The 13,467-nt window shown below is 41.9% G+C and overlaps 1 protein-coding gene across 7 annotated transcripts in view; it reads right to left on the bottom strand.

Moving 5' to 3' along the window:
• Window positions 1-4,747: 4,747 nt before the first annotated feature.
• Window positions 4,748-13,467, bottom strand: part of LOC110502696 (3-hydroxy-3-methylglutaryl-CoA lyase, cytoplasmic) — a 32,828-nt gene continuing 24,108 nt past the window's right edge. For all 7 annotated transcript variants that reach the window (XM_021580933.3, XM_021580927.3, XM_021580931.3 and 4 more), the window contains 2 exons: window positions 6,371-6,496; window positions 4,748-6,101 (listed from right to left, as the gene is read on the bottom strand). In XM_021580933.3, the coding sequence (XP_021436608.1) occupies window positions 5,967-6,101; window positions 6,371-6,496 (261 nt within the window). In that variant the 3' untranslated portion in view covers window positions 4,748-5,966. The remainder of the gene's footprint in view (window positions 6,102-6,370; window positions 6,497-13,467) is intronic.

Raw genomic sequence — 13,467 nt, 5'->3', positions numbered from 1 at the left:
TAACCCTAACTTTAAGCCATAACCCCTAGCCTATCTAACGTTAGCCACCTAGCTAACGTTAGCCACATCAAATTGGAATTTGTAACATATCATGTTTTTTGAAAATTCGTAATATATCATAAATGATGGACATACACAAATTAGTACAGTACATACTAAACTCAGCAAAAAAAGAAAAGTCAATTTTTCAGGATCTTGTCTTTCAAAGATAATTAATAAAAATCCAAATAATTTCACATATCTTCATTGTAAAGGGTTTAAACACCGTTTCCCATGCTTGTTCAATGAACCATAAACAATTAATGAACATGCACCTGTGGAACGGTCGTTAAGACACTAACAGCTTACAGACTGTAGGCAATTAATGTCACAGTTATGAAAACTTAGGACACTAAAGAGGCCTTTCTACTGGCTCTGAAAAACACCAAAAGAAAGATGCCCAGGGTCCTTGCTCATCTGCGTGAACATGCCTTAGGCATGCTGCAAGGAGGCATGAGGACTGCTGATGTGGCCAGGGCAATAAATTGCAATGTCCGTACTGTGAGACGCCTAAGACAGCGCTACAGGGAGACAGGACGGACAGCTGATCGTCCTTGCAGTGGCAGACCACGTGTCACAACACCTGCACAGGATTGGTACATCCAAATATCACAGCTGCGAGACAGGTACAGGATGGCAACAACAACTGCCCGAGTTACACCAGGAATGCACAATCCTTCCATCAGTGCTCAGACTGTCCGCAATAGGCTGTGAGAGGCTGGACTGAGGACTTGTAGGCCTGTTGTAAGGCAGGTCATCACCAGACATCACTGGCAACAATGTTGCCTATGGGCACAAACGGTTTTGTCTCACCAGGGGCGATGGTCGGATTCGCGTTTATCGTCGATGGAATGAGCGTTACACGGAGGCCTGTACTTTGGAGGTGGAGGGTCCGTCATGGTGTGGGGTGGTGTGTCACAGCATCATCGGACTGAGCGTGTTGTCATTGCAGGCAATCTCAACGCTGTGCGTTACAGGGAAGACATCTTTCTCCCTCATGTGGTACCCTTCCTGCAGGCTCATTCTGACATGACCCTCCAACATGACAATGCCACCAGCCATACTGCTATACTGCCATCAGTGTTCTGCCATGGCCAGCGAAGAGCCCGGATCTCAATCCCATTGAGCACGTCTGGGACCTGTTGGATCGTAGGGTGAAGGCTAGGGCCATTCCCCCCAGAAATGTTCAGGAACTTGCAGGTGCCTTGGTGGAAGAGTGGAGTAACATATCCCAGCAAGAACTGGCAAATCTGGTGCAGTCCATGAGGAGGAGATGCACAGCAGTACTTAATGCAGCTGGTGGCCACACCAGATACTGAGGGTTACTTTTGATTTTGACCCCCACTTTGTTCAGGGACACATTATTCCATTTCTGTTAGTCACATGTCTGCGGAACATGTTCAGTTTACATCTCAGTTTTTGAATCTTGTTATGTTCATACAAATATTTACACATGTTAAGATTGCTGAAAATAAACGCAGTTGACAGTGAGAGGAAGTTATTTTTTTGCTCAGCTTATACAAAACATAACATATCATACTAATTGTAGTGTCTCAGACTCACATTTACTATTTTACATTTAACCCTAGGTCCAAACAGCTGCACCTCAAACTCTAATTCACTTATCTGTGTAATTACCCATAACCTCAGAGGTATAAGTACTTATCCTAGAGCCCTCCTGCAAGTCAGACTGCCTTTCAACTGACGTAATAGCGATTGGCACGCAACAGGAGAAATCGCAGCTGCAAAGATCGGAGCTGTCCACTTGAAGAGGTCCTAACTGAAAGGGAAGGGATAGTGTTACCATGCAGCGAACGACAGGTGTGAAAACCACGGTGGTAATTTGTGAGCATTTAAAGTATGACTGTGATTTGAGATATTTTTTGCTTCTTTTCACTGAGCCTCAAATGGGTGAATAAGGGACAAGCTTTCCTTGATAGCAGAAATGACTACTTCTGTGATAGCTGACCTATTTAGACAGTCTGAAGCTGATGAAGTTACAACATTTGACGATTATAACTATAACAGTAGCACTTACTCCGAACCCTTATTTTTCAATTCATGACAGTGGAGGGTCCTGTCTGCAACAGATGACAACCTGCCTCCACAATGAGGTCTGCAAAGGGCACGTGGTTCCTTTTGTGCAGGCGTGTTCAGCTGGTCTGCCATATAACATTGCAGAGATGGTTGTCCTCTATGAATGCGACCCAGAGGATCAGGACGGTATGCATATTAAGGGGGGTCTGCACAGTGGCATATGTGGAGAACATTTGGAGGAGGCCAGGACCAAGATCTGTCTGGAAATCTTTGACAACTGCCTGGGGGAAGCGCTCTGCAGGTCTGTATTGGACAATCATGATAAAACATTTCTATAAGGCTGCAGGTGATTTCTCTGATGTTTCCATGTAGACATTGTAGTACCTGCCTGGGTGTTTTTTTGTGTGACTTATTATGTCTACAGTATTTACTTTTTACATTCACAGAAAAAAAAGAGAATAATGGTAGAATGACTTATTTAAACTTTTATTTATTACATCACATTCCCAGTGGGTCAGAAGTTTACACTCAATCCTGAGCGGTATGACAGCTGTGTGGTCCCATGGTGTTTATACTTGCATACTATTGTTTGTACAGATGAATGTGTTGCCTTCAGGCGTTTGGAAATTGCTCCCAAGGATGAACCAGACTTGTGGAGGTCTACATTTTTTTTGCTGTGGTCTTGGCTGATTTCTTTAGATTTCCTCATGATGTCAAGCAAAGAGGCACTGCGTTTGAAGGTAGGCCTTGAAATACATCCACAGGTACAACTCTAATTGACTCAAATGATGTCAATTAGCCTATCAGAAGCTTCTAAAGCCATAACATCATTTTCTGGAATTTTCCAAGCTTTTTAAAGACACAGTCAACTTAGTGTATGTAAACTTCTGATCCACTGGAATTGTGATGCAGTGAATTATAAGTGAAATAATCTGTCTGTAAACAATTGTTTAAAAATTACTTGTGTCATGCAAAAAGTAGATGTCCCAACCGACTTGCCAAAACTATAGTTTGTTAACAAGAAATTTGTGGAGTGGTTGAAAAATTAGTTTTAATGACTCCAACCTAAGTGTATGTAAACTTCCAACTTCAACTCTATATGGCCAATATACCGCAGCTAAGGGCTGTTCTTATGCACAATGCAACGCGGAGAGCCTGGATACAGACCTTAGCCGTGCTATATTGGTCATATACCACAGCCCCCGAGGTGCCTTATTGCTATTATAAACTGATTACCAACGTAATTAGAGCAGTTAAAATACATGTTTTGTCATATCCGTGGTATACAGTCTAATATACCACGGCTGTCAGCCAATCAGCATTCGGGGCTCGAACCATCCAGTTTATAATTTTGCATATGTACTACTTCTTGTAGTAGTCCTGTTGGCAGTCGCTATTGTTTTTCGCAGACGGTAGTGTAATATTTAAATAATAGAATACAGTGCAGAATATTTAGAATGCAGAGAGGGAACCCCTGATAAGAATTGGGTTGTAACTTTCTGACCCTGTTGACACTCAAACACGCTTGTATCTGTGTATATATTGTGTATATGATGATGGTACAGTATGCAGTGGTATTTTTATTTTATTTTGTTTAACCTTTATTTAACCAAGTCAGTTAAGAACACATTGTTATTTACAATGACGGCCTACCCTGACCAAACCCTAACCTGGACGATGCTGGGCCAATTGTGCGCTGCCCTATGGGACTCCCATTAATGGCCGATTGCTATGCTGACTGAAATCGAACCAGGGTCTGTATTGACGCCTCTAGCACTGAGATGCCACTGGAGCAAAACAATCTAGAGCTGATTCAGCCTAATTATAAGAAAAATAATTACGATTCCTTACAGCCCTGTTTCAGCTGTTTTTTACCTGGTATTTTATAAAGTAACAAGTACCTTGTAGCTTGCATTGCTACTTATTTCAAAGAGAAATAAAGTGTTATGTTTCGTCTTTCAAAGAAAAGAAAAAACTTGGTAAGTAGCAGAGTGTAGAATAAATGAATAACCATCCCATTTTCCCAAGGGAGCAAAGACAACAAGATATTTGTTGTATTATACAATACGTGTAATGTATTACCATTAGTTAATTATATTTGCAATATGCTAGCTGGCTACATGTATACAGACTGTGTTGGAGAATTGCACAATTAGGTTGATATATGAGGGTTGATGTTGGTATGTAGCAGATGTTTATGTTTAAGGTCTTGTCTTTGCCCTGTCTCATGTCTGATAAGAGGCATTGCTTTGTCATGTCCCCCTTTTCATTGAACCACAACACCTTAATCCAGATGTCTACAAAAATGTCTGATGTGCCTCCTTAAGCTCATTTTAAGCAATGGGGATAAAACATTGTATTCTAACTTTCATCAAATATTTTGGTAAAGCGTATTAAATGATGATTGTATGTTTTATCCTGTGATCAAGGATATACCCTTACAGGAACATATGTAAAGGGTACTAAATGTTTTTTTGTTTTTTTTACTTATCTCAAGTAAAATAATCATTAAAGTAATACAATATTGTCGCAAAATTACAATAACAATGCTTTCATGTTGGTGAAAGGTTGGGCTGAAGGGGCCAATATGCAGAAAGCACTTTAGGCAAACACAGAGTTTAGAAGGTCATGTGTGATCCGAAATCTACAGTAATCTTGCTCTGTAAACAACTTTGTTTAATCAACCTTTATTATCTTTATGTAATAGGCATGTTGGATTCACCGTGGTTTACCATAACACCCTTCAGTGTATTTCTGTTGATATTTTCTCCAATCCAAGTACAATAGAAAAGGGAAGCCATGATGTATGTTACCTTGGTTTGCAAAAACAAAGTTACTTTTCTAACTATTTATTAGCTATTAACTCTTCATTTAATTTATAACATATATGCCACTCTTCTTGAACCCATAGAATAAAGGCACTACATACATTCAATATATTACTTATTATTATAGCACTTTGTCACTCAATACATAATACTCACACAATACATAATACTACAGTACATTCATTACTATTAAAAAGCAAATTAATAAAATACTTTACTCATGGATATTGACATTTGCTCAACTTATCTGCAAGAGTAAGGCGTTTAAAAAGGAGGACTGTCTAGTGGATAGGAGGTTAAATGCTTTGTTATACAACACAGTTAATGTCGGGATTTAATTTACCAATATTTGATATTGTTCAGTGTTCTTATAGATATTGTCAGGCCTACTTCTACCAAAAGTAGCGGATGAGATGCTTCACCAGCTAAAATACATTTGTCCCTTCTGACTATTGCAAATACAATAGTTCAACATAAAGCTGCCAACTACTGTCCATTTAACTCTAAAAAATACAATTAATGAATGACCTTATCCAACTTATGGAATGGGGTCATGCACTGGTTAGAAGGATGAAGAGACAGACAACAAATACATATTTCACATGTGAAGGCAGACATACTTCCATCTTGACAGAGCAAGCGACTTAGGAAATGAAAATACATTTTGAGGGAGATAATGATCGACCCACACTGGTTTTAAACCCAGCAGGACTCCCTTAACCCTCTCAGGTCCCCTTGTCTAATTGTAACCACATTGAGCTGGAAATGAATGGGAAGAGACCCCAAACAGAAACATCATGAATAACTTTCACAACTTAGTGAGGAGTCATCTCTTTTGCCTGCTATCAGACAGACTATACAGTGATACAAGTTATTTGGTTTGAAAAGTTTACAGTTATTTCTTGAATTTAAGTAGGCCTTATCCATTAACACTTTAATAAAGTGCCTCTGCTAAATGGATACACATTTTTGTCCAAAAAATGAAGTATAGTGCACTTTGTATTGTATAATTTGCTATCTATATGCAGCATGAAAAGGAACAATGTTCAAAAGGACAAGGTGTCAAGTATTTATCTTCTTCATGTGGCAATGCACAGAGTAATCGCCTCTTGCTTGGGCTACCTTGGAGTTGGTCTTGCGGTTTAAGGCTTTGCAGATGAAGTCACCTGCCTCGATTACTTTGGAGAGATCCACTCCCTGGAATGAAAGAAACAAGGTATCAAAGAAGAAAGAATGGCACCCTGCCAGCAGGGGGAGCAATTGCAAAAGAAACGGTTGTGGAAATGGAAACAGCAGGCCTACACAAACACATGAAAGTTATGCAGAAACCACTTTATGTACAACACATTTGAACAAGAAATCTATCCTATGAATGAAGCTTTCTCAGATGAAGGGGAGGGGAGGTTCACTAGGGATTGCAAAGCCGATTGCAAGGCTATTTTCAGGTTATGTGAAGCAACACTCACGGTTTTAATGCCCATCCCATGGAGCATATAGAGAACATCTTCTGTTGACACGTTGCCAGAGGCCCCCTGGGCATATGGGCACCCTCCCAAACCTGCTACAGACGAGTCCACTGTACAAATCCCCATCTGAGGTAGACACATACACACAGGAGAGACATTCAGCAACCACACGCACAGGGCACACAGAAGGTAAAATCCCATGCAGAACAATGTCCCCTGTTCTCCTGTATTGTAATGTGTTGGTATAGTGTGCCCTGCCAGGGTTGTGTTTTTTTATGGGAAATGTGGTCTTCGTTTCTTTGAGGAGAGCGGGCGCAACAGCCTAGTGTCCCCCCACAGTTCAGCTTACTCATCCTCTTTGTCATACTAAAGCAGTGACACATCATTTGCGGCATGTTTTTGGTAATAGCAGACTTTGTAAATGCACAAAGTTCCGTATTGTTGTGTCATGTTTTCTGATCCTCATGGGAGCTTGTGTTTTTCTGCACCACCTCTTTTTTTTCTGCACACCTCACAAAATAAACATTTGTGTACATACATTTTTGTTACTAGGCACAGCGATCTTCATATGCATCAAGTGTTACTCAGTTGTAACTACACTACTCTTATTACAATCCTTTCACTGGATAATTAGCCTTCTCCCTATGGTACGTTTCTAAATGGGTAATTCCAAAGGTGTGTGTTACTAAGCTTTGAAAAAGGGGTTGTTTAAATTCAAGGCTATAACTCAATTTCAATGACACCCTCTGATGTCCTTGAATACAATGTCTCAGTCTTTTCCGTGTCCTGAATAAATAGAGCACACCCATATGTAAAAATAATCACTTCTAAAATGTATTTCTTGTTTTGTTTAACGTCTCCGACTTCAATTTTGTTCATGCACAATGTCCACAATAAAAGTAATTGTCATAGAGAGTTCAACTTTCTGTGGGGGAAATGCTTTTTACAGCCTGGCTACCAAGTGTCTGGCCTCCATATGAGAATTAATGATGCGTTGTGGGTTGTTCCCCTGCATGTCTGCGCTTTTGTTAGACCACAGTACCAAACTGCCAGAAAATTTTGCTTAGCAAGGGATAGGCTTACTGTTTTATGGTTGAACTTCGGTGTTGCAGGGGAAAAAAAGCTTTATCGTTGTAAAACATTCCCAAAACATCCACCTCATGTGGTCCTGGGGAGAAGAATCCGTATAAAGAGCACAAAAAGGCATAGCGACATGTTGTCCCTTCAGAGATAAGCAAAGAAGACAGTAGGCCTCTGAGAGAGACAGTTATTTATTTCCAAGTTATGTAGACTACAAAATAGTTGAATCAATGTTGATTCAGCATAATTTATCAATGCATTGTGACATGCAATCTACATGGAAAATACATTGGATTTGAAAAAAAAATTGAGGGGGAAATTTCAACCACAGGATTATGTCATCATTGTAACCAATGTTCAACATAGACAACCCTTGTATAAAATGTTGAATTAGTACTTTTGAAACAACATCAGATCTCCAAAGTTACATCCACTATCAGAAAAAAATAGGCTTGGCAGCACTTCCTACTGGAGAGTTGACATATCTACAGCTATTAATTTGGTCTCCCATCCAAAGATTTAACACAGCCCAAGTTAGCTTTGATATTTGTCAATGACTACTACCAATGTGCTATCGTGATAATGGTTATTGAGAGATCTCTCAATAACTAAATATATTCACTGTTGCTATCGAAGTCATTCCAAACGGTAGGTTTAACAGTGCAAATGAAATGTAAAAATAATTTATAAGTCATATATAATCAATGATACTATTTAGGCCTATATAGCATTTGAAAATAAATCAACAGCTATTGTTTCAGTTCAACCCAGGGCTCAACTACAAATAGACAATACATATAGGCCTAAGGTTTCAAACCTTGGTTGATTTCACATTTAATTTTCAAGTTAATCATTAATATGTTGGATTCACATCTCCATCTCCAGCAGAGCCGCACAGCTTGCTTTTCATTGTAATCAGAGGGCTAATATTAATACGATGCATGCCAGTCTCTCTTGGCTAAGAGTTGAGGAAAGACTGACTGCATCACTTCCTGTTTTTATAAGAAACATTAATGTTTTGGAAATTCAAAATTGTTTGCACAGTCAACTGACACACAGCACTGACACACACACTTACCCCACCAGACATGCCACCAGGGGTCTTTTCACAGTCTCCAGGTTCAGAACAAATTCAAGGAAGCGCACAGTATTATACAGAGCCATGGGTGCATGGAACTCCCTTCCATCTTATATAGTGCAAGTGAACAGCAAACCTGGTTTCAAAAAACAAATAAAGCAGCACCTCATAGCACAACGCCTTTCCCCATTTCAAATCAAATCAAATTGCATTTGTCACATGTGGAAAATACAACAGGAGTAGTAGACCTTACAGTGAAATGCTTACTTTCAAGCCCTTAACCAACAATGCAGTTACAAAAAAAAATTACAAAAAAAAAGTAAGATATAAGAAAAACAAATTATTAAAGAACAGTAGTAAATAATAAAAGCGGGGCTATATACAGGGGGTACCGGTGTCAAGGTAATTGAGGTAATATGTACATGTAGGTAGAGTTATTAAAGTGACTATGCATAGATAATTACAGATAGTAGCAACAGCGTAGAGGGGGGGGGGGGGGGCAATGCAAAGTCTGAGTAGCCATTTGATTAGTTGTTCAGGAGTCTTATGGCTTGGGGGTAGAAGCTATTTAGGAGCCTCTTGGACCTGGACTTGGCACTCCGGTACCGCTTGCCTTGCGGTAACAGTGAGAACAGTCTATGACTAGGGTGGCTGGAGTCAATTTTGACACCGCCTGGAATAGAGGTCCTGGATGGCAGGAAGCTTGGCCCCAGTGATGTACTGGTCTGTACGCACTACTCTCTGTAGTGCCTTGCAGTCAGAGGCTGAGCAGTTGCCATACCAGGCAGTGATGCAACCCGTCAGGATGCTCTCGATGGTGCAGCTGTAGAACCTTTTGAGGATCTGAGGACCAGTGCCAAATCTTTTCAGTCTCCTGAGGGGGAATAGGTTTTGTTGTGCCCTCTACATGATTGTCTTGGTGTGCTTGGACCATGTTAGTTTGTTGGTGATGTGGACGCCAAGGAACTTGAAGCTCTCAACCTGCTCCACTACAGCCCCGTCGATGAGAATGGGGGCATGCTCAGTCCTCCTTTTTCAGTAGTCTACAAGCATCTCCTTTGTCTTGATCACGTTGAGGGAGAGGTTGTTGTCCTTGCACAACACTGTCAGGTCTCTGACCTCCTCCCTATAAGCTGTCTCATCGTTGTCGGTGATCAGGCCTACCACTGTCATCAGCAAACTTATGGTGTTGGAGTCGTGCCTAGCCGTGCAGTCATGAAGGAACAAGGAGTACAGGAGGAGACTGAGCACATACCCCTGAGGTGTTCCCATGTTGAGGATAAGAGTGGCGGATGTGTTGTTACCTACCCTTACCACCTAGGGGCACCCCATCAGGATGTCCAGGATCCAGTTGCAGAGGGAGGTGTTTAATCCCAGAGTCCTTAGCTTAGTGATGAGCTTTGAGGGCACTATGGTGTTGAACGCTGAGCTGTAGTGAATGAATAGCATTCTCAAATAGGTGTTCCTTTTGTCCAGGTGTGAAAGGGCAGTGTGGAGTGCAATAGAGATTGCGTCATCTGTGGATCTGTTGGTGCAGTATGCAAATTGGAGTGGGTCTAGGGTTTCTGGGATAATGGTGTTGATGTGAGTTCTACTATTCGGGAGTCATTTAGACAGGTTACCTTAGTGTTCTTGGGCACAGGGACTATGGTGACCTGCTTGAAACATGTTGGTATTACAGACTCAAACAGGGAGAGGTTGAAAATGTCAGGGAAGACACTTGCCAGTTGGTCAGCGCATGCTCGGAGTGCACTTCCTGGTAATCTTACTCACATCGGCTGCGGAGAGCGTGATCACACAGTCGTCCGGAACAGCTGATGCTCTCATGCATGTTTCAGCACTACTTGCCTCGAAGCAAGCATAGAAGTTATTTAGCTCATCTGGTAGGCTTGTGTTACTGGGCAGCTCTCGGCTGTGCTTCCCTTTGTAGTCTTTAATAGTTTGCAGGCCCTGCCACATCAGACAAGCATCGGAGCCGGTGCGGTACGATTCGATCTTAGTCCTGTATTGACGCTTTTCCTGTTTGATGGTTCATCGGAGGGCATAGCAGGATTTCTTACAAGCTTCCGGGTTAGAGTCCCACTCCTTGAAAGCGGCAGCTCTACCCTTTAGCTCAGTGCGAATGTTGCCTGTAATCCATGGCTTCTGGTTGGGGTATGTATTTACAGTCACTGTGGGGACGACGTCCTCGATGCACTTATTGATAAAGCCAGTGACTGATGTGGTATACTCCTCAATGCATTCGGAAGAATCCCGGAACATATTCCAGTCTGTGATAGCAAAACAGTCCTGTAGTTTAGCATCTGCTTCATCTGACCACTTTTTTTATAGACCGAGTCACTGGTGCTTCCTGCTTTAATATTTTCCTGTAAGCAGGAATCAGGAGGATAGAATTATAGTCACATTTTCCAAATGGAGGGCGAGGGAGAGCTTTGTACGCGTATCTGTGTGTGGAGAAAAGGATGTCTAGAATATTTTCCCTCTTGTTGCCCATTAAACACGCTGATAGAAATGAGGTAAATTGAAGTCCCCGGCCACTAGGAGCGCCGCCTCTGAATGAACGTTTTCCTGTTTGCTTATGGCGGTATACAGCTACTTGAGTGCGGTTTTAGTGCCAGCATTGGTCTGTGGTGATATGACAGCTACGAAAAATGCAGATGAAAACTCGGTATATAGTGTGGTCTATAGCTTATCATGAGAAACTCTACATCAGGCGAGCAAAACCTTGAGACTTCCTTAGATATCGTGCACCAGCTGTTGCTTACATAAATGCATAGGCCCCCGCCCTGTGTCTTACGGGGCTGCTGTTCTGTCCTGCCGATAGAGTGTATAACCCGACAGCTTTATGTTCTTTATGTCGTAGTTCAGCCACGACTCGGTGAAACGTAAGATATTACAGTATTTAATGTCCCGTTGGTAGGATAAACGTGCTTTCAGTTCGTCCCAATTATTTTCCAGCGATTGAACATTAGCTAGCAGGATGGAAGCCATGGGCAGATTAGCCACTCGTCGCCTGATCCTCACAAGGTACTTTGATTTCTTTCTGCGAAATCTGGGCTTGGTCGGGTGTCTGGATTATATCCTTCCCGTCCGACAGTTTGAGGTGAGCAATCGCAGTTGATGTCCAGAAGCCCTTTTCGGTCATAAGAGATGGTAGCAGCAACATTATGAGAAGATGGCAGCCTTCCCCCCAGCAACCATTACTGCCCCATGTGACCTACTTGTTGTTTGTATGTACTGACAAGTATGTGTAACTGATAGATGCACACACACACTACAGTGAGGAAAAAAAGTATTTGATCTCCTGCTGATTTTGTACGTTTGCCCACTGACAAAGAAATGATCAGTCTATCATTTTAATGGTAGGTTTATTTGAACAGTGAGAGACAGAATAACAACAAAAATATCCAGAAAAACGCATGTCAAAAATGTTATAAATTGATTTGCATTTTGATGAGCGAAATAAGTATTTGACCCCCTCTCAATCAGAAAGATTTCTGGCTCCCAGGTGTCTTTTATACAGGTAACAAGCTGAGATTAGGAGCACACTCTTAAAGGGAGTGCTGCTAATCTCAGTTTGTTACCTGTATAAAAGACACCTGTCCACAGAAGCAATCAATCAATCAGATTCCAAACTCTCCACCATGGCCAAGACCAAAGAGCTCTCCAAGGATGTCAGGGACAAGATTGTAGACCTACACAAGGCTGGAATGGGCTACAAGACCATTGCCAAGCAGCTTGGTGAGAAGGTGACAACAGTTGGTGCGATTATTTGCATATGGAAGAAACACAAAAGAACTGTCCATTTCCCTCGGCCTGGGGCTCCATGCAAGATCTCCCCTCGTGGAGTTGCAATGATCATGAGAACGGTGAGGAATCAGCCCAGAACTACACGGGAGGATCTTGTCAATGATCTCAAGGCAGCTGGGACCATAGTCACCAAGAAAACAATTGGTAACACACTACGCCGTGAAGGACTGAAATCCTGCAGCGCCCGCAAGGTCCCCCTGCTCAAGAAAGCACTTATACATGCCCGTCTGAAGTTTGCCAATGAACATCTGAATGATTCAGAGGACAACTGGGTGAAAGTGTTGTGGTCAGATGAGACCAAAACGGAGCTCTTTGGCATCAACTCAACTCGCCGTGTTTGGAGGAGGAGGAATGCTGACTATGACCCCAAGAACACCATCCCCACCGTCAAACATGGAGGTGGAAACATTATGCTTTGGGGGTGTTATTCTGCTAAGGGGACAGGACAACTTCACCGCATCCAAGGGACGATGGATGGGGCCATGTACCATCAAATCCTGGGTGAGAACCTCCTTCCCTCAGCCAGGGCATTGAAAATGGGTCGTGGATGGGTATTCCAGCATGACAATGACCCAAAACACACCGCCAAGGCAACAAAGGAGGGGCTCAAGAAGAAGCACATTAAGGTCCTGGAGTGGCCTAGCCAGTCTCCAGACCTTAATCCCATAGAAAATCTGTGGAGGGAGCTGAAGGTTCGAGTTGCCAAACATCAGCCTCGAAACCTTAATGACTTGGAGAAGATCTGCAAAGAGGAGTGGGACAAAATCCCTCCTGAGATGTGTGCATACCTGGTGGCCAACTACAAGAAACGTCTGACCTCTGTGATTGCCAACAAGGGTTTTGCCACCAAGTACTAAGTCATATTTTGCAGAGGGGTCAAATACTTATTTCCCTCATCAAAATGCAAATCAATTTATAACATTTTTGACATGCGTTTTTCTGGATATTTTTGTTGTTATTCTGTCTCTCAATGTTCAAATAAACCTACCATTAAAATTATAGACTGATAATTTCTTTGTCCGTGGGCAAACTTACAAAATCAGCAGGGGATCAAATACTTTTTTCCCTCACTGTACATGTTCATGATTTTAAATGTATGTCAATTGTAGTCTTTTGTCTGTAATGTATT

This window comes from Oncorhynchus mykiss, chromosome 23 (assembly GCF_057628025.1).
Source record: "Oncorhynchus mykiss isolate SJ-2025 chromosome 23, ASM5762802v1, whole genome shotgun sequence".
NCBI lineage: Eukaryota > Metazoa > Chordata > Actinopteri > Salmoniformes > Salmonidae > Oncorhynchus > Oncorhynchus mykiss.
Note: the sequence above shows the minus strand (reverse complement) of the source record. Positions and strands in the feature narration are given on the sequence as shown.